The 27,917-nt window shown below is 35.4% G+C and overlaps 1 protein-coding gene across 7 annotated transcripts in view; it reads right to left on the bottom strand.

Annotated features, from left to right (window-relative positions):
* The window catches only part of LRRC7 (leucine rich repeat containing 7), a 553,086-nt gene that overhangs the window by 62,235 nt on the left and 462,934 nt on the right, over positions 1–27,917 (bottom strand). For 6 of the 7 annotated variants that reach the window (XM_017962453.3, XM_017962449.2, XM_021942826.2 and 3 more), the window contains 3 exons: positions 25,276–26,956; positions 20,980–21,120; positions 11,900–12,019 (listed from right to left, as the gene is read on the bottom strand). In XM_017962453.3, coding sequence (XP_017817942.1) covers positions 11,900–12,019; positions 20,980–21,120; positions 25,276–26,956 — 1,942 coding nt within the window. The remainder of the gene's footprint in view (positions 1–11,899; positions 12,020–20,979; positions 21,121–25,275; positions 26,957–27,917) is intronic. The other variant, XM_021942819.2, reaches the window with a different exon arrangement.

The following is a 27,917-nucleotide window of genomic DNA, read 5'->3' as shown; positions in this document are numbered from 1 at the left end:
GACCTTTCACTTCAGTGTAAGTGTCTTAGCATAGCCGCTGGCTGATATACAGAGGCAGTCATCTTTGGCATATTGAATCTCTATAAGTACATTCTCCTATGATTAAATGTCAACCAACAAAACATAGCTACGGATTTAGGAAATTATTAACCAAAATTAAAAAACAATGGAGCATCCTTAGTAGCTGAATGATGAAACTGAGGATGAGTCTACACTTTTCAACCTATGGTTTGTTTTGTGATGATGCTGACGTATATTCCCAAAATGGAAGATGTTAACAATAACGATAAAAGTTTGACAACAATTTATTTCACCCTTAAGATTTCTAAGAACCTACAGCTAGTAGAGTAAGTCAGATAAAGACCAAGTGGCAAGAAATGGAATCTTATAATTTTGACATCTCTATCTGGCAACTATCCTTGATCTCTGCCAGTTCATCTCAACCAGGAACATTTTTATGGCATTGGATTAATTCCATATTTTTGCTTTTAGATTTCTCCCCAAAGACAGCATAAATGCTATTGAGTTATTTCAATTTTCTGGAGAACAGTCATTTGTTTTTAAGGAACATCTATGTCAAATATTGATGGAGTAAGTACTTTAATCTGCCAGTTTTTCTATTGCTTTAATCTGTGGCAAGTTTATTTTCTACCTCTGACTTAATAGCTTTTTGACAGACATTTTGGGGGTTTACACTTTTATTAAGGAAATAATTTAGAGTAAGACTGGGTGAGAACAATCCCCGATTTTGTGACGGTGATGTCCTTCAATACTGCAGACAGCTGTATTGTTGCACTGGTATTAGGAAATAAAGGTATGCTTTGTGAGTTAAAGAATAATGTTGTCTTGAGAAAAATCCAATACAAAAGTGACTGTAAATTAAACAGTATTTTATTCAGCTGTCATTTTTGCTTTCAGTTAGAGATTTTTTTCCATTCACATTTTCACAACCTCCTATCCCCGCTATTTCTGAGAACAAGTCTAATAACAATAGAAATAGAATGAGCTTTAAAAACACCCATGAATTAAATAATACTAAAATCAATCAATTAGAAATATATTATCCTAGCTCTTCAGATTAACAAAATAAATATTTGAAATGGATTGTTAAATAAATTGTTTCACTGATTTCTTCAAATCATTTTTCCTGATTCAACTGCTATTATTAAATCATGGAGCTGCCTCTGAAAGGTCTCATTTTCATGGAATTTTTGATTTCCTCCAGGTCATGTACTTTGGTTTATTTGGCATTGGCTAATAATTATTAATAAGCAAGTCTACATATGTATATACCATCTCTATCTTATATCAATAATTTGCAGTTGCGGGGACAGTGACTCTAATTGGACGTATTTAGTCTTATTTTCCCAAGTATAGCAAAAGGCATGGCTCTACTGATTTTCTGCAAAAAAAATAACATGGTAATATATAAATTAAGATATGTTTTAAAAGAGTACCTGGAATTCATCTGAATGAGATTACTGGCAAAGTTATGTAAAAGGAGTGCAACTTGATTTGAGCCTGCAGATATTCATATAATTGTTCTTTGGATTGTTCTGCACAATATAATTTTTACAACCTCAACAGTGCATTTTTATTTTGTTCCAGAGCAATAACTAATGTTACCGCCATAAAGACCATACTGAAACAAGTTTAGTAGGGATGCAGGCATACATTTGATAGGCAGGGAAAGTAAAGGGGTGTCTTAATATATTACTAATGTATCATTAATATAAGCATCAGAAATCTCAAAAGCCTCCTATTGGTGTTTGGTGGGTGCCTAACAATGTTGTCAATAACTGACCACTAATCAAAAGTTCTATAAGGTATAATTTTCATCTACCTACCTCTTCTTCTCCTAATCTGTCCTAACTTGGAGGATGTTTGTGTGACAGTGGTTGATTGCCTCTCGGGTGACCGGTATGATTGTAACTACTACTTAAAAGTTCCTTTTCAACCAGAGGTGAAATTAAAGAGTAGGTACTTATTAGCCACACAAATAATTCAGTTCTAGGCTATTTCTAGATACCAAAACTCCAAGGAAAGTAGGGTTGCATTTCTGTGGATCTAAAGAGTCATTTTCAAAGTCTCACTGGAGATGAAGGCTCTTTTTATTTGGACACATTTGGTATCTTCCCACTTTTCCACTTTTTTATGTCCTGAAAAAAATGGCTTTTGGTCAGGAGAAAAACTGCATAATTTCTCTTTAAGAAATGTCTCTCCAGGGGCTACAGATTGTGCTAAACATTTTTTAAATTAAAAATTTTAATTACATGATTTAATCAATTTGGCCTTTCACTGAACTCATTTCTTGTTTCTGGGCAGAGCTTACCGACAGTGAATGCATTTGGCCGCTGTCTCTTGAAGCTACTTTTCCTCAGCAGCCTCAGCAGAATATGTTGTTACCACAGGTACCAATGCAGTCTTTACATTGCTTGACACAAAGTTCTAAGTGACACCACCAAAAGGAGGGTAGGGGAAGAAGATGAGAGAAACAGAGAATCTCCACCTACCTACTGAGTCAAAAGATCCCTTTTCCTAGCATTTAGAAAGCTGTTTGGAATTGAGAATGACTCTCTGTAAGGAACTCCAATTTGTTTCTGAGTTTTAGTGACTGCCTAGTCTACCAGAAACAACATTTACTCCGATCCGTGAAAAATTTGTTACTGTCGGAGGAGAAAAATGAGGCTTGGGAAAGAGAACCAGGAAAGAGAAGTCTCATGATTGAGACTGGTATTACTCCCAGTGATGGAGAAGATTGTTCTCATTTGCTTATGGACCAATGAAGTAAAGACATTACTCCTGGGGGTTCTTCACTGTTAACAACATGCATTTCTTTGGGAGGGAAAAAATACAAAGCCTAAGGCAAAAAACAATTCTATTTGACATATTTGCTTCTGTACAAAAGGAAAATTTAGTTACAGCATTGACAATCACTCAGGTTTTAGAATCATTTTTCAGTTTCAATTTTACTCTAAACCAGAACAGATATTCTTGACTTTGAGGTTAACGGAAATAAGAAACAATTCTATTTCTGCATCTCTTATATGTAATGTTTACCTGGGTGATTTTTGTATCTGCTTCTTCCACATCTTGACTTGCTTGCTTACAGCCTCATGATGTACTCTACTTTCTGCCATCTATTTTTTTCCCCAATATTTAAATCCTCATCTCTCTCTCTCTCATCTATTTCAGACTTTTTTCTATTTCTATGTAAATAAGCTACATTCTCCCCAACTTTTGACGTAAGGGACCTCAACAGCACAATGCCTAGTCTCAGTTAAATTACAAAAGCCAAAAATTATAGTTACTTTTATTCCAGTTCTACATACACAGAGTACTGATAACAATATTTCTTTTCAGTGGAAAACAATTTCAATAAATTTACTTTTCAGTGACTGTAATTTAACGATTATCTTTTTTTGGGGGGAGGGGGGAATGGAGTTTTGCTCTTGTCACCCAGGCTGGAGTGCAGTGGTATGATCTCAGCTCACTGCAACCTTCCCTTCCTGGGTTCAAGTGATTCTCATGCCTCATCCTCCCCAGTAGCTGAGACTACAGATGCACACCACCATACCTGGCTAATTTTTTGACATTTTTAAAGTAGAGATGGAGTTTTGCCATGTTGGCCAGGCTGGTCTCAAACTCCTGGCTTCAAGTGATCTGCCTGCCTCGGCCTCCCAAAGTGCTAAGTGCTGGGAATACAGGTGTGAGCCACCACAACTGGTCATGATTATCTATTTTAGATATTTATAAAATAATAAAATGCATTTATTTAAATTTCTAGATATATAGGTTAAGGTGATTTTTCTTAAGTTGTACTTTTAAATATCTTTTAAATAAGTTGTACTTATTTTAAATTACATTGGTTTATTCTGGTCTTCTGAAAAGTTTTTATAATAGACTGACTTATATTACCAAGTAAAATCCCCGTAGAAATTTGATCCAGTTTGGGAAGAATCAATATTGTGAAAATTGCCATACTGCCCAAGGTAATTTATAGATTCAATGCCATCCCCATCAAGCTACCAATGACTTTCTTCACAGAATTGGAAAAAACTGCTTTAAAGTTCATATGGAAACAAAAAGACCCACATTGCCAAGACAATCCTAAGCCAAAAGAACAAAGCTGGAGGCATCACACCACCTGACTTCAAACTATACTACAAGGCTACAGTAACCAAAACAGCATGGTACTGGTACCAAAATAGAGATATAGACCAATGGAACAGAACAGAGCCCTCAGAAATAATACCACACATCTACAGCCATCTAATCTTTGACAAATCTGACAAAAACAAGAAATGGGGAAAGGATTCCCTATTTAATAAATGGTGCTGGGAAAATTGGCTAGCCATAAGTAGAAAGCTGAAACCGGATCCTTTCCTTACTCCTTATACGAAAATTAATTCAAGATGGATTAGAGACTTAAATGTGAGACCTAAAACCATAAAAACCCTAGAAGAAAACTTAGGTAATACCATTCAGGACATAGGCATGGGCAAGGACTTCATGTCTAAAACACCAAAAGCAAAGGCAACAGAAGCCAAAATTGACAAATGGGATCTAATTAAACTAAAGAGCTTCTGCACAGCAAAAGAAACTACCATCAGAGTGAACAGGCAACCTACAGAATGGGAGAAAATTTTTGCAATCTACTCATCTGACAAAGGGCTAATATCCAGAACCTACAAAGAACTCAAACAAATTTACAAGAAAAAAACCAAATAACCCCATCAAAAAGTGGGCAAAGGATATGAACAGATACTTCTCAAAAGAAGACACATTCATACAGCCAACAGACACATGAAAAAATGCTCATCATCACTCGCCATCAGAGAAATGCAAATCAAAACTACAATGAGATACCATCTCACACCAGTTGGAATGGCAGTCATTAAAAAGTCAGGAAACAACAGGTGCTGGAGAGGATGTGGAGAAATAGGAACACTTTTACACTGTTGGTGGGATTGTAAACTAGTTCAACCATTGTGGAAAACAGTGTGGCGATTCCTCAAGGATATAGAACTAGAAATACCATATGACCCAGCCATCCCATTACTGGGGATACACCCAAAGGATTATAAATCATGCTGCTATAAAGACATGCACACGTATGTTTATTGCGGCACTATTCATAACAGCAAAGACTTGGAATCAACCCAAATGTCCATCAGTGACAGACTGGATTAAGAAAATGTGGCACATATACACCATGGAATACTATGCAGCCATAAAATGTCCTTTGTAGGGACATGGATGCAGTTGGAAACCATCATTCTCAGCAAACTATCGCAAGGACAAAAAACCAAACACTGCATGTTCTCACTCATAGGTGGGAATTGAACAGTGAGATCACTTGGACATGGGAAGGGGAACATCACACACCGGGGCCTATTGTTGGGAGAGGAGAGGGGGGAGGGATAGCATTAGGAGATATACCTAATGTAAATGTCGAGTTAATGGGTGCAGCACACCAACATGGCACATGTATACATATGTAACAAACCTGCATGTTGTGCACATGTACCCTAGAACTTAAATAAAAAAAAAAAAAAAAAGAAATTTGATCCAGTTATTTTAAAGCACAAATGATGATTTGGCCACATGGTTGACAGAAAAACAATTTATGATTTTCAAAAGGTATTTTAGATCTTACCTTTCTAAATTTTTATAGAAAGAAACATTGAAATGTATTACATTAAAAAACATGACAAATTACACAATTAAAATAAGAAATGAATATTCCTCCTGATAAGCTTAATTAAAAAATCTTAAAAAAAGTATTTTAGAAAAAGCAAAAATTACAATTTGGGGGTGGGGTGGGGTAAAGGAAGAATAATAAGAACATGAAAATGACCACACACACACACACACACACACACACACACACGCACACACACACACACACTTTCTTCTAGTTTCTTCTTCTTCTGATAAATTCCTAGATATGTCCCAGAGATGACAATCCTGGCAATCCTGAAGTGCTTCATATCTGAATTGATATTGTAGATGTGAGAAAATCACAGGCAAGTTCAGCATAAGAGGTAAGTTTGTGAGCCAAGACTAATCAGCAAATTTTTAAAGCCTTCCTCTTCCTCTGAGTCCATCCTGATACTGACCCTTGTTAGCCATCTTTATTACTCCAACTGCCAAGTCATTATGCACTTAACCTAGAACACTCAGGGAGGGAACAGACACTCAGGGTGGAAAGAGTCACTGATGCTAAAGGAGACCTTTGAATGCCTAGTCTTTTGTTACTAAAGAATTTTCAGATTTTAAAATGCTAGGATTTTATAGTTTCTTGGTTATCCATTCTAGAAGGGAAATGTTTGGTTTCAATGGTTTTAATATGTCACTGTAGCCTTTTAGCTGCAATGTTTTTCTGCTCCATCATTCTAACATACCCTTGCAGATATTATCCTTTAATTTTACATTTTACAGATAATCAACGTGTTTAAGACTCCTAATTCTTTTCAAAGAGTATCATTTTAGAATTAGGGCAAAACAGCCTTGTCATCCCTATAGAGGATTTGACCAAATCAGAGTGCAATATCTGAATTTAAAATAACATGTTTTTGCATTTATCTTTTATAATATCACTTTCATATTATTTTCTGTTACATATTGGAGGGAAATATAAAATGATAAGTTATCCATGTGAGCTTGGCAAGTAACCTAATCTCTGAGTATGAGTTTCTTCTTTAACAAAATAATAGTGCTTACTTCATATAGTTGCTGTGAAAGTTAGATAAAGAAATATGTTAAAGCATTTAACACACTGCCTTATGTAAAAATTTAATATATGGAACCAAATATTGTGACTATAGTGACTGTGGCATAATCTGATAGACTGTAGGAGTAACAGAAGTGATGTAATAGAACCCTAAAATACAAACTCTCCTTCTGAAACCATGGTTGTTTTCAGCAATTGCAAAATTTTTAAACAGCAGTTCTTAAAGTATTCATATAATACTGCCTGGAATTTTGGGTGGGGGATTTACATAGCTATAAAATGTTCTTCTAGCAGTGAATCCTAAACTTTTTACACTAACAGACATCAAAATTTGAGATTTTGGGCCGGACATGGTGGCTTTCGCCTGTAATCCCAGCACTTTGGGAAGCTAAGGCAGGCAGATCACTTGAGGTCAGGAGTTTGAGACTAGGCTGGCCAACATGGCAAAATTCTGTCTCTACTAAAAATACAAAAATTAGCCGGGCATGGTGGTGAATGCCTGCAATCCCAGCTACTTGGGAGGGTGAGGCATGATAATCACTTGAACCCAGGACGGGGAGGCTGAAGTGAGCCGAGATCGTGCCACTGCACTCCAGGGTAGGCGACAGAGCAAGATTATGCAAAAATATATATATATATATTGTGACTCTGGGACTGCATAGCAAGAAAGGAATAACATCTACCACCTAATTTTACTCCATTAAAAAAAAAAAGACAGCATTTAACACTCTTGGCATTTTTCCATCACTTTGTCACTCTCAGGTGCATAGGACAGAAGCAAAATTCTGAGAAATAAACACTTCTTGTCCAATTACTTTATGTGTCTAAGTTTTGGATCCACAGCTTGGAAGATACCCATATTTGTTCTCTGTAGCGCTTGAAGTGCTGGCTGGCATGGCCATGAGTAACCAAAAATCTATGATAGCCACAACAGAGAGCCACAAGTTCAGTCAAAGACTTTCCATAATTTCCCCCCAAATCCCTACAGTATTACTGTGTTTTCTGATGGCTTCGTTGGAGAAACAAGATTAAAAAAAAAATCTACAGAGGCTTGGAGAAATAGTCTCAAATCAGACACTGGCTAAGAATTCTTTACCACTTATTCTCCTTTGATTCCCCATTCAATTTATAGTTCACTTTCTATCTTTCCATTCCCTTTATGTCTAGCCTAAGTACTCACTCCATAACAACTGCAAAAATAATATTAACTTTTAAAAATGTCATTGTAGAGTCAAATAGAAACCCAATAACTAATAGTACAATTATCGCATCTATTTCAGCAAATTTTGCAGCCCAGGCTAATACTCCCATGACCATTTTTCTTTCCTTAGGTTGATTCTCACTGAATATTAACTTGACTATTCAACTAATATATAATATGTATAATAAAGTAAATTTGAATATTTAAAGTGGTCCTTATTTTCTCTACTCTGAGAGGTGATATGTGGACATATCTATTTATAGGTTCAGGAATCTCAGATTTTAGGCAAAATTGCTATAATATGGGATAATCAGAACCTGCTTATCATAATAGTAGGAAGAAGACACAGTACATTTAGTACATTACTTCTTTCTTGAATTTTATAGGTTTCTTTACTTACCCTTTAATGTAGATTCCTATGGATTCCATCCCATCATTTAAGCAAACTGCTTTTGCTGATATCACCAATAACCTCCTTGTTGCTAAATCCAAGGAGCCTTTAGTCATACTTATCTTGCTTGACGTTTTTGTGCATCATTTGACAGTTGATCATTCCCTCCTAAAAACATTTTTTCCCTCACTGTTTCCAAGGTGCCACTTTCCCTTGTTTTTCCTTTTACATGTTTCTTAGCGGTCATTGAAATTGAGAGCCTCATCTACTCTACTCCAACTGATCAGCCAAAGCCAATCATAAAACTCCATTTCTTTTTCTAGGATGGGAAGTCCTTAGCTATTTTGGGTCAGTGAGATGTAAGATGAGGCTTGTTGAAAGACTCAGGGAAGGAAGGTTTTGCACATAAGAGACAGCTACTGGAAGCTTGCTTCTCTCTCTTGCTGGATTTGAAAGAGGAAGCTCATATTACCAATCGTCATTGGTCGTAATCTTATAATTACGAGAGAAACCAATTTTAGGATAGAGCCAACAGTGTGGTGGCAGAGCGGAATGGGAAAATAAATCCCTAAGTATTTAATAAGGGAGAACAAAGTACTAAAGTTGAGGCACAGTGTAAACCTCAACTACTTCTCATGTTTAGTGAAGTGTTTCCTTGAAGTTCAACAATGTCTCCCTTGAATTTTCTACAGCTTGCAGTAAAATCACTGTATTGATCCAATCTTTGATTATTTCTTTTCTGCCTATTTTTCCTATGTACTGTACATCTCTTAAATGTTGGTGTTCCATGGAGTTCTGTGTCATCCTTCTGCCTCATTCATGGCTCAATAACACATATTCTGATGATTCCTAAATTTGTATCTCCAGCTAAGATTTCTCTACTGAACTTAGGATAAATATATCCAAACATCCACTGAACATTTCCACTTGGATGCCTTAAAACTACCTCAAATCAACATGTAAAAACCTAAACTCTTCTCTCTTCCTCCACTTCCACCTATTACTCTTTCTGTATTTCCCATCTTAGTGAATGGAACATCATCACTCCCCTGACCAAATTAGAAGCTTGGGTATCAACCTTGGAACTTTTATCTATTTCTATGCCCTATGTCCAATCACAAGATTGTTTTGGCTCTAACATTTATCATGATATTGGATCTATGAATTTGTTATGGTTTGGCTCTGTGTCCCCACCCAAATGTCATGTCGAATTGTAATCCCTATGTGTTGAAGGAGGGACCTGGTGGGTGGTGTTTATATCATGGGAGTGGACTTTCCTCTTGCTCTTCTTGTGATGGAGTTCTTATGAGATCTGTTTGTTTAAAGGTATATAGCACTTCCCCCTTCTCACTTTCTGTCCTACAATCATGTGAAGACATGCTTGCTTCCCCTTTGCCTTCCACTATGATTGTGAGTTTCCTGAGGCCTTCCTAGCTATGCCTCCTATACAGCCTGAGGAACTGTGAGTCAATTAAATCTCTTTTCTGTATAAATTATCCAGTCTCAGGTAGTTCTTTATAGCAATGTGAGAATGGACTAATACAGCATTTCTTTCCATCACCCATTGTTTCCATTTACTTTCACCTGAATTACTATAGAATCTTAACTAGTTCTATTGGCTCCAGTCTTTCTCCTCGCGAATTCATTCTCTGAAAAGCTGTCAGAGGGCTCTTTAAATAAAAATTTGATCATGTCCTTTCTCTGTTTAAAACACTTTATATTCCCATTCTCATTTCCCACAGGATAAATCCCAGCATCATCTGGCTCCTGCATATCCCTCTAGCCTTATTTGACACCACTGCTCTTAGTTTCCTCACTAAACAGGTACCCTTTCCAGGTGGTGTCATAGCCCTGTATCCCATCTTCTTAGCATTAACCACATCATATTATGTTTACCTATGATGCTGAATATTACCCAATAGCCAAATTAATAACATGCATAAAATAAATGCCTGTAAATCAGTGGCATTACCAAATATTTTGGATAAAATAAAATTTGATATTTAATGCATTTTTTGAAAGCACTGAAGTAGTCATCAAGGGAAAAATCACTTAGGTTATAAAGAATGTAAGTATGTAATACATATGTAGGTTACAAAGCACAATTATAAAATGAACACTCATGAGCTTAAAAAGTAGAGTGTAAAGAACCATAATTCAATTTTAGAATTAGAATAGTTCCAACGATAATATCCACTTTCTCCCTGATTCCATCCCCTACCTTACCTTTAGAGATAACCACAGTTCTAAATACTATATTTACCATTTACTTATAATAATAGGTTTCTTATGTACTTATGCCTAAATAATATATTTTGAGTTTTGCTTGTTTTGGGATTTGTAAATATGGTATTACATATTTATGCCATCTCCTGAAACATTTTTCCATTCAAATTATGTTTCTAAAGTTAACACACATTATTGTAATTATAGTTTACTAATTTTCATTGCTTTGAAATATTCCTTTGTGTGACTAACATGATTTATTTACATACTCTCCTGGTGGTAAACATTTGTTTTTTTCCAGTTTTCTGGTATTGGAAACATTTCATGTACCCTGAATGACATGTATGATAATTTTTCTACTTTAATACCTTAAGAGGAGAATTGATAGAATGTAGGGTATGTGCACATTCAGCTTTGCAGGAAAATTTGTAACCAAGGTGATGGTGTTTCATATTCCCATAAGAAGTCTAAAAGAGTTTCCACTGCTCTTATACCTACAAACAACTTGTATTTTTCAGGTTTCTTAATTTTTGCCAGTCTAGTAAACATAAATGGCATCTCTTTTGCATTTCCCTGATTGATAAAAAGGTTCAGTTTTGTTTTAGTATTTATTTACCCACCTGATTCACCTTGTATTTTGCCAGTTTAAAAAAACTGTGTTGTATGTCTTCATTACTGATTTGTAAGAGCTTTAAAAAATATATTTTAGAATGCAAATTCTCTCTTCTCTCATATATGTAGCAAGTATCTTATCCCAAGTTGTGGCTTTCTTTTTACTCCTGCTGTGGTAATCTGTTATGCAATATTATAATTACCTCCTTATCACTCAGCACACCTTACTAGATAAAAAGGCTCTTGAGGTAAGAAACTGTATCTTTTTCATTTTTGTTTCCTCAATATCTAGCAAGTACTCCACACATAGTTGTACATATAGTTGTTCACTAAATATTTGCTGAATCAATTGTCATAACTTTAGAAATAGTGAATCAAATTTTCTTTTATGCAAACTGATTACAACACACTGTTAAAGCCAAGAGAGTCAGAAGTATATCACATATCATTCTATATGTGCACTTCAAAGGTGAGTGGTAAGAGGAAAGAGTATCTGTAGAAAGGTTGCAGGACGTTGTTTATAAACATTTATTACCAACTTTGAACAGCTGGCAGCGTTCATTTTCCATTCTTTTCAGTGTACTTACAGTCAACCAAACTCCTGTAGTAGGATATTATTTACCTTAAAGTTATCACAAACTTAGAAATGATGATAAGACACAAAATATTGATTATATATTGTAGTAGATTGTGCAAGCTTCATGGTTTGTATCATTAATTAAAAATTGGTTACCTTTTTAGTAATGGTGTCTGGAGGTACATCCCGCCTCCCAAGTGGATAAGGATTCCATTGGCCACTAGGAGATACATCTTCTTGTCCATTGTCTAAAATGTTGCTTTGCTGGGACGGGGTCTATTGCAAAAATGGTATGGCATTCTTTAGTGATGTAGTAGAAGTTTACCATAGTTTTCTGAAAAGAGTCCCTAATGATCATGGTAAAATTAAATTTGTTTAATTGCAGAAAAACATACATCCTGAACTGGAAATATTATATACTATTTACTGGGTAAGAACTGTAAATTGAAAGCTTTTTGGAAGCAATTAAAAATGCAATTAAATAATCATCTTAGAGTTGTTCACTGAATTTTAAGGAAAAATTTAGCTTATTTACAGTACCTGAATAAAAATAATCAGAATAAAATTAACCAATTGTTACAGTTGTTAAAAACCACAGCACTTAAAACTTGCTTAATTTTAGTATAATCTCACCATCTAGAATAGAAATTGAAACCATATAATACATAGAATGTAAGTTCTAATATTCCAAGTCATAACCTAAAATAAATTTTATAAGGTTGTATTAATTCTGGGAGAATATGCCCTGCACTAAACCCAAATAGTGCTAACACTGGCATAGTGCAAGATTTATGATACTATGGCATTATCAACAAATAGCTTTGGGGAGGCATAAAAAATATGCTATTAAAAATGTGCCATTAGAATCGTAGTGTAAGTAAATCATGACTGTTTTGATTACCAAATTTATTTATTTACATAAATGATATATATTAAAGTTTAAACTCTTCATAAATATTTCATTTTGGCTGATTTCTTGCTTATTATTTTTAACAAATACTAATACCTGCCCGTCTTTATTTTGGGTGATTTCATATTCTAACCTGAGTAATAGCAAGCAATCATATACCATCAGAAAGCCTCCAGTGGAGGGAGTATAATGGTATATTTACATGTATTTTCATAAAGGTTCCTTCCTTCCCTAGTGTGTAGGGTACACAAGTACTGCTTGGTTTCCTGAGAGAATCTTCTGTGGTTGAGCTATGATACTCCAGTATTTCCTATGCCATTTTCTGCACATGTTCTAAAGGATCCCTACTGATAAAGCTCAGCTAGAGAGTGTGCAACTATACTTTGTGTAAGGAATTGTCCTCCTACCCTAGAAAGGGAGAACTGGGCTATTCTCATCATAACATGTTACAAATGGGCTGTTTGCTAAGCTTCATCTGGTTACATTTAGTGGTCTTAGTTTGTTCTCCTCTGAAAAACAACGACAGAACCTCCTTACCTGCATTCTGACCACACGTATTTTTTTAAAAGCATTGCTTGGAAAAAATCTAAAATAGGATTTATTATGACATTAGATGAAGTCTTCCTAGTATCTAATGGATTTAATGAAAATTAACTCAGTTTTCTTCTTGTTCTTTGGTTATGTGAATTCTTTTTTCATAATCCTATCAAAAAGTATGAAAAAAAAGAAAAAAAAGGGACTGAATTTGAGCTCCTGAGTTAGGAATGAATTGATGTGTGTTTATTTGAAAAATTCAATCTAGACAACACGTTTAAAAGTATGTGTTACTTCAAAATAAGCAGGTAGCTATTCAATGACTATCTGTTTTCCAGCATTGCTTTTCTAGTTTTACCTTTTCCAGATTAATATGTTTGCATGTGCCCATACACATTTTTTTCTAGATATGAAAATATGGTAAATAAAAATTAAAATTAAGATTTAAAACATAGTTATTCAGGTTAAGCATTACTGGCCAGTGTTTTCTTTTTGAATTTTTAGTATTTGTCTTTTCTGACTTAGTTTGTTTGCTAGTGAAGTGGGATAATTAATATCTTCATTTGGCCAGGTCTGTGCAATGTAGATTTTTAAGAAGTGGCCAGAATTTAACATAGGTTTCCTTTTTCTCCATATCCTCTTCATCTCTATCTGTGTTTCCTCCACCACACTTGCTTTGACTGCCCAGACATGGCTCCTAGTCACTGTTACAGAGAAACAGAATTACAAAATTCTTTTTGGTGTTAAAAAATGTGAAATCCTTTTAGTCAAAATTCTAACATAATGGTGTAGGTGCTTCACTAGTTTATAAATTAATCTATTTCTTTTTAAAATTAGAATTAAAAATCACACCAAGTCTTTATTACAGGGGCCAAAAGGAACACAAACATGCAGACACATTAAAAAGAACTTTCCACTAGGTAACAAATTAAAGGAACTTCCTGAAAGCAACTTCCTTTTAAGAATGCTCTGGCCTTTTTGTTTTTCTTACATGAGACATCTTAGGGATGACTTAAGTCTGCAGAAATAGAAAAACCATTAAAAACAATTTATTGACATTTGGTGGTGGTGGTGGTGGTGGTGGTGCAGACCAAAAAGAGAATTATGCAGTATGTGCACATTCTTTCCCAAAGGAGTATAGCTATTGTATATAAATTCAGTAGCTTAGCAGTTAAAATTCTATTAAAGGTTAAAAAAGCTACTGAAAAAATGTTAAAAAAATGAAGCTGTCACTGTTGAAATTTATTATTCCAGAGAAAATAATTGAACTGAGGTTCAGCTATTAATTCAATTATTTTTTGTACCACATTCTTTGTATTTTCTTTGGATATTTTAAGGAGTAAGAATGAGTTTTATTTTCCTTATCATATATAACTAAAGATAATAACATGGAAAATCATCACAATGCACTATTTCCTTAGCTTCTAAATTCTGCACATCTTTAAATATTTCAAAATAATACAGAAAATAGCTGGTGTGATTTTGTGAAAAACCAGAAATTGTATTTGATAAGACATGCAATAATTCTGAGTAGAAGTCTTGCTGAACAGATGCTATGCCCAGAGATGAGTGTGGGTATTTGTGGATTTAACATTTATAATTTTGACTGCTATGAATGATCACCAAGTGTCTACTTGATCAAGTAATTTCTAATTTTGCTGAGACATAAATGTGCATGCATATGTATGCCTCTTTCTCTATATCTATATATGTCTGCACATTTGTATGAGCATGTGCATGTGTTCTTATGTATATATATGTGTATAAACATATATATGTGTGTGCAGTAGTCACATAACTGAGTTAAATAAGCTTAGGTGGTACAGCAGCTTTGGTAACTGATGGGTGTACAGTATGCTTGTGAAATTATACTTATTATTACAATTATATGAGAGTCGTACTAGAATCTGGCAATTTTCAAAGGTCTCAGGACATATCCCTTAAGAATACAAGAATTTCTTTTGCTAAGTAATTGGCACATAGTTCATAAAGGACACTACCACAGATTCAAAACATCTGCAGTAAAAATTGTTAAAAACAATCATCCCCAAAGTTTTTCCAGTGAAGTTATTGTTACATTATTCACTTTCATAATATCTTTTGGAAGAAATAGGTATTACAAAGGTAAAAATATGCCAAGCTTGGATCTAAATGATAGTGATATCATGGGCTTCAATCTGAAGGTGGTAATATAATGCCCAAGTAATTTTTAAACCAGAATTCCATTATAACGAAATTCCACATGAGTACTAAATTATTATTTTGGTAAATTTAGTCACTGTCTATAAGAATTTATTTGGATTTATAGGCTGAAAGCTTTTTTCATAATTAGAAAGGTAAGTGAATCTTTCTTGAGGGACAGGTAGCCAATAATAAATGCAGCAGAATCAATAGAAATTATAGGCATGAGCTGCCCTGAGGTGCAGCATAAATCTTGCTTTGCTTTCAGCAGAAAAAATGGCATTAAATAAGCCAATAAGCCTTGGCACTAGGGTGAATAAATGCATACCAAATGTTGGTACTATCTGATACTGAGTCATTTGCATATATACAGAAAGAAAGGACAGTAGACATTTAAAAATAGTTTAGGTGCAAATATTGCTATCTAAATTTCTCTAACTCAAAATCTAGTGAGACGAGTATCAACTAAGTAATTTCAATCAACTTTAGTAAAACAGATAGTGAGGCTAATTTCTTCCAGGCAAAATTCTATGATAAGATAATTTATTACATATATTTATATTATTTTAGCCTTCCCTCACCTGAAATTATAATTGATTTATATTAATGCCTAATTCAATAAGCCAGTAAACAGTGGGTGCTATGGTATACTGTTATGGTGGTAGAAATTAAAAAATGAACAAGAGAAAATTATCAATGTCTCCATTATAGAAGAGACCACACTATTTATATTAGCAGCTGGCCACTTGTGGACATGGAAGTAGGAAAGGCCAAGGATTTCTTCCCCAGCCCTGCTTGTGTCTAGGGCTACAGTAGCCTGGATGATTAATAAGTTATTTTCTTGGGTCCATAACCTTTAGCTTTTCATTGCTACTGAAAATAATTCTTGGTGATACTGAGTGCTCAGGAAATGTAAGTGGATCTGAAAGAGCACAAGGTAATTACTAGCATTCATTAAGCTCAGTTAACTAAGAAAGCACTAACCTGTAGCACACAGGGCATGATTGGGGTCATGATATGTTTTGGATTAGTCAATATATTCTACTTGTGTATTCTTTTCTCCATCCTATAATATCTACTTCTCTAGATTGTTTTGAAGGTTATGTGAGGTAATAATGCATAGGTAAGAGGTTTTTAATCTATGAGTCATGTTCTATGAAAATGTTAGGTTTTACAAACATTTGAGAAGGCATCATCATAGAGTAGAAAGAGTATGTATGTAGGCACCAGGCAGAAGCAGATTTAAATTCTACCTACTACTTTGCCAAGTGCAGGAGTTACAACAGTGAAACAGTGACAATACAGGTGAGTTATTTTGTGTGACACATGAGCCTCAGTTTCCTCATCTACACAATCGAGATAAATATGCCCTTTAAGGGTTTTATGGGTTGCAAGACAAAATATAGTTAAAGTACCTCATAGCACCAGGTACACAGTAGATTCTCAATAAATCCTTGTCTTTATTTTTCTCACAGTGGAACTATGTATCCATTCTACCATTAATTTTAATATTAAAAATGGTAGTTTGAACTGACATTTTACAATTTGTATTTCTCTACGATAACATAAAATTTCAAGGCAATAGCTAGGCTTAATTACAAATAAAATACATCCAAAGAAGCACATGGAACCATTAATAACATCATAGAAAGTTGCCTTATATGCTTTTTGGAAAGGCAGTAAATAAATGATAAATGAATAAATGAATGACTGAATGAATGAATAAAAATAAATAGAATACTAATAATTCTGTAATTTAATAAAAGATTTATATGTTCTAAATGTTCTGGTTCCTAAGTATTACTAAATTTTCTGGGAAATTAGCATAAGCATCTAAATAAATGAATATATTAAGGAAATTAAATTTATTAAACAAATTTTGTTATATTTGTTGGCATTTTCTTAATATCTTAAAGAGTTCTATAAAATTATAGAAGACGTAATTTACTCTTTATAGTATAGACAGCCTATATGTAGCTTGTAATCCATGAAAAATGTACCATACTTGATCTGACATGTAATAAATATGAAAAAATGGAAAATATTTAAAATACATTGCAAAATCTTGAAGAGGGTTCCCTTTTTGTTCATATAAATATTCACAATGTAAATAGTTTATCAAGTGCAGAGTTCTTCAAGCTTCATTCATAAATAATTATATCCTTTGATTAGTTTATTACAAATTTGTTTAAAGATTGCCTTGGTGCAGGACAGGAAATATAAAAAAGTTTATTCTTTCTCCTAGTTGCAAGAGGCAAGCCTTGGCAAACAGGGTGGGGATACATGTTTCCTTCGGAGAGCAGCACCTGCACAATGGATACTACAACTCCATTTCCAGTGCTTAACTTCCAACAGGTGAAAACACTAATTTAGATTCCTTAGGAAACTTCCTTCATTCTTTCTAGGACACCCCAAAGTCATTTGTCACAGCATCTAACTAGAGATAGCCAGTATTATCATACAAGAATTTTATGAATAAAAGAGACAGCTCCAGAATTTCCACAGGAGAAGAAATAGTTATGTCAATTTTATTTAATGAAAATGTTTGTTTATAAATTGGTCTTACCCTACATTTTAGTGAAATTCTTATGGTTAATGAGTATTTAGGGGCTGCAAAGAAGTCTTAAGGATCTGAGACAGTAATTTTTATTATCTTAAGTAGAAAGACAAACATGTTATAACAGATTTTTATGCATTTCTAAATCAAAGTTAAGTAATTTTTGCCTATCTCCTCTCCTGGGGAGAAGGGTTCAGGGAGATTGAACCTCAATCATGGGACCTGTTAGCAATTGGTCAGTGGAGTCCAGGAGGAATAATTGGAGAGACTGCATTTTAAAGAGAGGCTGATTCTAGAGTGTGGCAGAAAAACCTAACAAATTTTCAAATGAAAGCTCTGTACAAGAGACGTATGAGGGTACAAAAGCGAAGGGACAGAGGCTTAGACTGGAATTCATGGGAGGAAGCAGAGCCCAGAGCTATTATTGCAGCCCATTAACTATCCAGTGCCTGATAAGGTTCCTGCATTGGTGACAGGGTGGGAAAGTTGTCCCAGATGCCTAAATTCTTGAAGTTTATAGGATTTAAAGTGGTAAGTTTTGGATCATAAAATCTTTTGGAGTAATGCATTACTCGCCCTGCCTATGTATCTTTTTCCTCCCTTGCCTTCTCTATTTTTCTTCTTTTTTTGGTGCAGATAATAAAATATTGATGATAATTTATTTTGAGGTGGAGTCTTTTAATACTTTAATGATTCTTGATTTGCAATTAATGTGGCTTCCAAAGAAAATTCGTTTTGGTCACCTATGTGCTCAACTGAGGATTACTGAAAGTCCCCAAATATAATTCTGCATTATTTCTTCTTAGAGCTCGCATGAGTCCATTCTCTAGGGTACCCCAAATGACATCAGAAAATTAATATGCTAATACAGTGATACCTAATTTATATCTGGAGAGTAATTTAGATGTTAGGAAACACTGTTTCAAGTGTATTGCCATTTTTCACACACTGTATGTATCTATATTGTCATACAGATTGATAAGTAAATATGGTCAAAAATTTAGCAAAATAGGGGCATCTTCATATGATATAACTTCAGGGGGGTTCAGGCAATAGCTTCCATCATACTAAGATCTCTTTAGTTTGTTCACTGAATTTTGAAATTCCATTTTTTTAGTTTAAATGTTTGATATGGTTTGGCTGTATTCCCACCCAACTATCACCTTGAATTGTAATAATCCATATGTGTCAAGGGTGGGACCAGGTGGAGACAACTGAATTATGGGGGCAGTTTCCTCCATACTGTTCTGGTGGTAGTCAAGAAGTCTCATGAGATCTGATGGTTTTATAAATGGGAGTTCCCCTGTACAAGCTCTCTTGCCTGCTGCCATGTAAGATGTGACTTTGCTCCTCCTTCGCTTTCCACCATGATAGTGAGGCCTCCCTAGCCATGTGAAACTGTAAGTCAATTAAACCTCTTTCCTTTGTAAATTACCCAGTCTTGGGTATGCCTTCATTAGCAGTGTGACAGCAGACTAATACAAGGTTTGATTTCTATTTAATTGGCAAGCCCTATAAGAAAGGTCCCTATTTAAAATTGTGATATCTTATCTATTCCTTAATGCCATTAAGTTTCAAGGTCTTTTTGAAAACTGGTTTTGTTAGGGAAGAGGATGAGAGTCTTGGGCCTCTGAGAGGACATGAAAAATAGGTTCCATTAAAGTAGGAAATGAAGTAAAAATAGTCATGCTGATGGTGTGTTGGAGCCAATTTGTACTGGCTCATGAGAGCCAACTGCACGTGAATCTTCCCAATTCTAAGTTCAGTGACATTAAGTTGGTACCTTGAAATTAGCCATAGGGAGAGTATTTATATTGCTGACATTGGCAGATACCACAAATCAAGGCCTTGTCCTTGATTTGTTACTAGCACTCCACTGGTCCTGCAGTATAGACCAGGCACAGCAAAAACAGCATTCAAAAGTTTTCAATTTAGTGTTTTTTTTTTTTTTTTTTTTTTTTTTAAGTTATGGTGAGTGATAAAAAAGCTGTGGCTATAAATGTCTTCTTGATTTTGTTATTCTACTCACAGTATGAACCAAACTATCCACAGTTTGGGAATGTTATTAAAAAACTAGATTAACAATAAAACAGGAATTTGAGGTCTTATGACCCTCATTTTGATGGGGTGAGTCATAATGTTCATTCATTTTATTAAGAGAGAAGTGTTTAGAAGTTACTGTCACTCTGTTATCCCTACTTTGCATTGCTTTTTTCATAAAAACTTACTAAGCTAATGACTATATAAATATATAGGCATAATGACATACTGTGAAAATGACTCATTGGTTTCCACTAAAATGTAACTAAGACAGAAGGCATTAATTGATCTACAAGTAAAATGTGCATTCTCAGTTTTGGCTGAATTAAACAAACAGAAATGTTCCTTTAACAATGGAAATGTTTCCTCTTTCAGTATATTCCCTTTCAGTGTTCCTACATTTTCATCTAATACCATGCAAACTTGCTACTTTTCCACTAACCTAGTTTCCTAAGCCACAAACTTGTTTCTCATATTTTTCTTTTGGGTTATATTTCCTGCAAAAAAAATGGGCTGAAGAAGCACTTATAAGTACCAGCTACTTAATTCTCCTCCTAATTTAGGATTCTATGTCTTTTCCAAAAGAATCAATTGAAATCCAATAATAATTTTGAGCTCTGTTCTCAGAATGCATCACCAGGAGATGATAGGACTATCTCCAAAAAAGTAAAAAACATATATATATATAAAAACACAAAATAAAGAAAAACAAAGGAGGAAAAAAGGAAATGAATAATAAGAAAAATGAACCTTGAAGCAACACAAAAAGCCATGTACCTGCTCAATCCAAAAAGCAAAGCTCAATCCAAAAAGCAGGAACCTGATAATCAGTCCAGCTACAAATATTCATTTAGCGGCTAAGAGTTCAGGCTCTACATTATTTGCCCTTGTGCTTTTTGGACTCATAGGAGCCTATAGTAAGCAGGGTTGTATGTACAGCCTAAACACATTAAGTGAACAAACAACATTAATTGGCTTTGGTATGCTGACACATGTAGGGCAGTCCATACTTACTTTCTGAAGAGGTAGTTCTTGATGATCAAATTTAGACTTAGTCTGCAAGTTTAAAGTCATGCTTCTGCCTGCATGCATTGCTGAAATACCTCCATAGGGCAGCATGCCAAGGTTAACTGTATTGTGTTTGTAAGCAGCATTCTGAGTAGAGGAAATAATCATGTGACAGGGTGTGAACACATGCTCAACAAACTGATAAATTACATGAACAGGTTTAAATTTATAACATTTAACTTTAGGCAGGCAAACAGTAACTTTTTAAAAAAACATGCACTTGATCAGACAGAAGCATACAGTAAACAGTGTTAGTTATGCACATAATGAGTACCATCCAAAACTACAGAAAAGACAAAAAGCAAAGAAGATACATTCTGTTTTACATCTGCTGCTAACTCAACGTCATAAATTCTGTCTCTTATACATCGTGATAGTAGTGACTTTGGACAACTATTATTCATCTGTGGTAATCTAGCCATTTAAACAGTGAGATCTTAAATTTTACCAGCTGCAGATCTTTGTTCTCTTTCACATTGTGAGATCATCACTTGTGAAAGACAAGTATTAGTTTCTAATTCTGTCTTAAGCTAATGCATTGCAATGTTAAAGCCAAAATCAGTTTCCTTTATTGCTCAGTCTGTAGGCATAATTACAGCAACTCAGAAAAAACAGCTGGTAAATGTCATTTGAGCTGACCATAGGCTTGATTGAACTTACTTATTAATTCAGTTAAATCAATCAAATACATTTTATGTGGATCCAAATATTCTATTTTTTGTTTCTTAAAAATTATATTTTAAACTAAAGAAATTTCATAGTAATATTAAAGCAATTATAATTTATTGATTTATTAATGCGAATTATCTAATATATTCAAATACCTACAGAACACTCTGGTGGCATTTGCATTTAAGTGACTGATAGATAATTTTTTTCCTATAAAACTTTATTTAAAATTTAAATGTAAAATTTTAGATACCCTCTCATCAAATTGTTTCCACCTGTACAATCTCCTTCTTCAGTCTACAATGGAAATGTAATCATTGACAGCATTTGGCCCCTTTAAGTAATTTTCTCATTTTGGAAAAAAAATTTCTCATTTTGGAAAAAAAAGTTAACTTAGCACACTTTTTCTAAGCCAAATATTACTGAACATTAACAGCAGGCAGCTATTCTATTCTGAGGGCAATATTATCAAAGTAATGAGTTTTAGCATCAAAGTTTCATTGACTGAAGCTGAAAGATTATTATACTCCTGATGGTGTGCTTGTCTACCAATCATATTTGTTATGGATCCATTATTATTTCATATAGAGATTTTCCATTGTCACCATGCCAAAACTGAAAAAGACACTGAACATCTCAATCTAGCACTTGGAAAATTCCCTAAGGTTTAAAATTCCTCCAGTCTAGTGCTCTCTCAGCTTCTATAGAACAGAAGCAGTCTCAGACATATGGGTTCATATTTTAAATTCTCTGTCATAGTGTGGCTCTGCAGTGAAAGCATGGGCCTTGTGGTTAAACTAAAAGAGGAAACAAGCATCTTTTATCTAGCGTAGTTCTTGGAGCTGCCTCTTCAAGGTCAACACTTAGATCTTTCACCAACATTATGTTGAACTGTTAAGCTTATCCAACGTCCAAGTCTCTAGGCAATTGTCTTTTATGTGGAATGGACAGAAATCTCATAATTTCTTGTGTAACTATTTGATTTTCAGGGTTCAAATGACTCAATTAAATTTCACAGGGAAAGAAGCACATTATTTCTCTGGTGCAGTCTGCCTTTGGACAGAATGTTAAGTAGCACAGCTATGTCGAAACTGGTTTCACATAATAAGTCTGTGCTTCAGTACCCCGAATTCACCTTGTTGAGTAGCTGGGAAGTTTTATGAAAGATATAGCCTGAATAGCTCAGTAACTCAGCTGAAAGAAAGAAATGCGACTTGGAGAAAACAAAAGAAAGAGCTTCTAGGATCTGATGACCCCAAGCAATACTCTAAGGTAATTTAATTTCTTGGAATTAAATGAGAAGCTATTGAATGTACATTGAAATTGCTTTGAAAAATGAAAGACACCTAGGGAACTGTACACAAACAGAGGTTATATGAAGATCAATTAAGAAGGGAAGTGTCATAGCAATGAAAAATACATGAGTTCGCTTTTTGTTATCTGGGATAGGAAGGGACCTTCAAACATTTGCTGATTCAAATCTCTCTCCCCTAACCCTATATTCCTGCTTAAAATTCTTGCTTCATCTAGAGTCACCTACTTTTCAGTAGCTGGGGTCAAAGGAGAGGAACCATTGATCTGGGATACCAGTAACTAAGTGATGGAACCAAATGCTTAGAATTTTATCTTTTCCTTTTCATTAGTTGTTTCCACTCATTCCTCTGTTGCCTCAAATTACTAGTCATTGTACATATGCTCCAAAAAGCTTCTTACAACCTTTCTTGACTAGTTCATCTTACCCTGTTATGTATGGTCGTGTCTACACGAGGCCAGAGTTCCCAAACTGTACTGTATTATTTGGCCCCAAATATTTTCGCCCTCCAAGTTATCTGTCTACATGGAGGGTATACTTGAGGTAAGGCATGGTGACAACCGACCAGGTGTCTCCCACTGACAGCCAGTCATGAGGCTTTGATGAGGCTCCCTTCAATGGGACTGAGCAAACCTATTTGAAACAGACATTCTGATGAAATATTTTGCAAGGCAGAACCAATTTCCACATTGAGAAACTAACACCCACACCCACATTTATTAGTTCACTCTTTCCCTAAAAATAATTGTTTTCTTGTCATGTAGACACGACCTACAAGCAATATAATTATTTGAAAAGAGTAAACCTGTAAACATAAAATTCAGTATTAAAGAAATACATAATAAATGCAGTGACCTGTGCTTTTAGCAGGACACCAAATAAAATAATAAAACTATTGAGTGAGACAATGCAATAGTATATTATTACCCAGATCCCCAATTTGCACTGAGAATTCAGCCCTAGAAAATGAGAACAAAAAGCCCCATTTTCACAAAAAGGATCTTTAAGATTCTAATGTCAATGCAGAGCACATCAAGCCCTCTACACTAAAAGCCACAAAGTACACTGAATGATGATGGTCAATTGAAAATAGTTCTAGAAAATGAGTACCAGGTTTCTCTTAGAGAGATTTGAACAGGCAACAAAATGTAATTCTAGGCATCATATGATTTTTTTTTCTTTCCACTGTCCCTGATCCTTGTATATGTGGACTCATTTTTTTTTTTTCCAAGATGGAGTCTCACACTGTCGCTCAGGCTGGAGGGCAGTGGCGTGATCTTGGCTCACTGCGACCTCCACCTCCTGGGTTCAAGCAATTCTCCTGTCTCAGCCTCCCAAGTAGCTGGGATTACAGGCGTGCACCACCACGCCTGGCCAGTTTTTCTTTTTTTGTATTTTAAGTAGAGATGAGGTTTCACCATGTTTGGTCAGGCTGGTCTTGAACTCCTGACCTCGTGATCCGCCTGCCTTGGCCTCCCAAAGTGCTGGGATTACAGGCGTGAACCACCATGCCTCACCTATTGTGACCCAATTTTTAACTGAACTAGAATTTTCTTTTTTGCTGCAATACACATACTAATTTGTACGTTTGTTGTCTTCATAAAGACACCATCTATTTTTGTTGTCTGTAGTATAATTTGAGTTTAAACATTTCTTTCTATATAAAAACCAAAATTCTAAATGGCAGGATTTTTATTAAATAAAATAATGTGTAGGAGGGCATTTAATCCCTGCTTATTTTTCTGTTTCTTGCTGGGAAAATTATTGCTCGTTAGAAATAATAACTAGTAGTCCCATAGCACTAACTATGTGCAAATTTCATAAACAAATTATGCCTGACTTTAATATAAGTGAGTCCATTCAGAAACGGGGGAAATATCCACTTTTTATAGGTTCAATAAAAATCATACTCTTTAGGTCACTAGAGAACAGTTCTGTGTCCTAGGACAGGCATTTTGCCTTAATGACTAGAAAACAGTTGAAGCACCATCCCCTCTAATGGAGTCAAATTCTTTCTTACTAACAACATTTGGGTTAGATTTGATGAATAATTCACCTGCAGGTTATGAACTCTCAGAGATCATTTAGCCACAACCATGAAAAACTACTATGATCCATTTCCCCCACAATATAAAGATAAATAAAATACTGATCATCTAATTCATTCACGTAGTTCATGCTTCACTACATGTGCTTAGAAATGCCAAAAAAGTAACACTAAAGGCAGGAGGGATATTCTTACAGAGAAATGCCAGACATACCCTGTCTAACCGTCTAGCTTCTATATGTCTAAGCAGCTGTTGTCTCCAGTCTGCAGGCATTTTACCACAGCTCTCCTCTCCCTTCACAGGAGTAGGCCTCGTCTTTAAATCACTGTTATCTGATGGCTTGTCACCATAGTTACCCAAGTTATAGTCAGATGGTATTTTTTCCAAAAGAGCTGCCATAGTAGGCCTAGCTGAAACTGGCCTGGTTTGGGAGGCACCATAACTCTCTGTACTGTAGCTTCTCGCAGACAATGGCCTCCTTTGGGTAAGGTTTTTAACCGGAAAACTTCCCGCCTGAGCTTTCACTTCTTGATATGAAGGGTGTTCATCTTCATACCTGCCATTCCTTTTCAGGAACTGGGACTCAGTCACTGTAACGCTGCTTTGGCGATCCAGCCCTCCCCTATATGGAGGTCTGCCATACCTATCAGTTGGGGGCAGCTCGTGAGGCTCATTGACCCTTCTAAACATGGCCATTTCTGTGGCGCTCACCAGGGAGTCGGCCCTTCTCAGGAAGCCTGCCCTGGCCCCTTGACTTGCGAACTGGGCATTCACCACAGCATCCTCATTCACAGATGGCTGAGAAAATGAAAACATTTGCTCCATTGGTGGGTATCCTCTGTAAGCTCTAGGACTAATCAAATCCTTGGCGATGTTTTTGCTGGCCTGTTGCATGTACTCGGGATTGTGTTGAAAAGGGGGTGGTATCCTCTTTTCGGCTTTCACTTCTACTGATCCTTGAGGATTGAAGCTTTGGTCAAACTGATAGACTTTTTTTGTCATAGAAGCTTTTTGTTGTTGTGGCCCTTTACTACTTCCGTAGGTGAGCATCTCGTCATCCAGCATCGGGACTGACTGGCTTCGAGACATACTGGACATACCATGCTCTGGTCCCAGCATCTTATCTGGTCGTTCGTGGCTTCCTAAGTGATCACTCCCAGAAGCATAGTTTTCTAATGGTATATTATACACCTTATATGTACCAATGTCAATCTCATCGATACTCTGTGACTTTTTGAATTTATTAGACTTGATATCTTTCATTAGAGGGGAAAGCCTCTCTGTGCTTTTGCTAATTGAAATAACACCTTTAGAAGAGTCTGGGCGGCAGTGGATTTGAGAAAAGACATTACTAAGACTCCTGTTGGGATTGGAATCATGATACTCCCATGGTACGCCTGGAGAAAAAGGACTAGGTATTTCAGTAGATTCCTTTATATGTTCTTTCCTTTCAGGCAATGGGCTGGTAGTAGGGGTTGTCTCTAATTTGGAAGGAAAAGCGGTCCTGTCTTCAAATGGACTAGGGGTTCTGGTCCAATTCTGCCAAGGATTGGAAGGAGGCACTTCTGTTTCTGGTGTGTGTCTGTGTGTAGACTGCTCAAGTTCCAGGGGAACACCAACAATCCTGTCTTGCCTGATCAAAGGCCTGCGTCCATGCGAAGATGTGCTTCTAGATTTCGAACTTAAGAGAGGATTACTGTTGGCATTCTCAGCTGCGGTTTCCTCAGCAACAAACCCTGTGTTGTCATAATGTGAGCCATCAGTCCAGTTGTCAGTGAAAGTATCACTCATGGGCAGCCGGTCAGGACGCTGTGGTATACTGCCTGGGGGAACAGCCTCCCGCTGGCTGAGTAATGGCTTTGAATCAAGAGGCTGTGGGAAAGATGGTGCAATCCTGTGAACACAATGGGAAGAAGAAATTGAAAAGGACGAAGAGTTGGGTCTAATTAGAATCATGATTCCTGATATCCATTCCTGGAGATTCTGATTTGGTACATTTCGAACTATTGGCTGAGAGTACCTTTCTTACAAATGCTTGGTGTATGTAATGAATCTAAATTGTCTTCGGATAACTTTTACTTGAAGGTCAGGTTTTGAAGACACTAAATGCTACTATATAGAGAGCATATTCAGGTATGTTTTTGTAGAATGTAAATTATATTATGACTTTAGATCCCTGACATGTTTATATCATTGACCATGTTATTTCTAGCAGATACTGAAATAATGCAGATAATGAATTTACAGACTGAAAGAGTTAAGATTTTTATTATGAGCATCAATGAATAAGAAAAGTTACTCATGAATTACTAAAGAAGACGTTGCTAATAGTGGCAATATTTTCAGTAAAATATGAGTAAAAGTTATTGACTACCTATATCATATAACAATTTTAATTTGCTATTTGTAGTATAAAACATAGCAACAAGTTACAAAATGGAATTAGAACTGGAAAACACTGCCTTATTGAGTCACTTTATTGTGCTCTGTGTGTGGTTTTTGTTTTTTCATCTGTAAAGTTAGAGTAATATTAGAGGAGGAGGCATTTTGGAAAGATTAAGTACTTTAAAATACATCCTAACTTTTCCAGGTGGTGATAAAATTATGATGATGATGATAGCAATGAAAATTTATTGAACACTTACTCTGGACCAAACACATAAGTGTTTTACTGGCATTTTATTTTAATTCATTATGCCATTTTGTATGGTAAAACATCCATGTCTCATCAATAAGTATCAGTGGGCTAACATTTTTTTTTTATTTTAAAAATTTTTTGTTCTACCATCTCATCCTGTTAACTCCTACCATGTCTTCCTTAACCAATGGCCTCTCCCTGTAAGATGGATTCATCT

This window comes from Papio anubis, chromosome 1, assembly GCF_008728515.1.
Source record: "Papio anubis isolate 15944 chromosome 1, Panubis1.0, whole genome shotgun sequence".
Classification (NCBI taxonomy): Eukaryota; Metazoa; Chordata; class Mammalia; order Primates; family Cercopithecidae; genus Papio; species Papio anubis.
The sequence above is the reverse complement of the archived record's forward strand: the minus strand, read 5'-3'. Positions and strand labels throughout refer to the sequence as shown.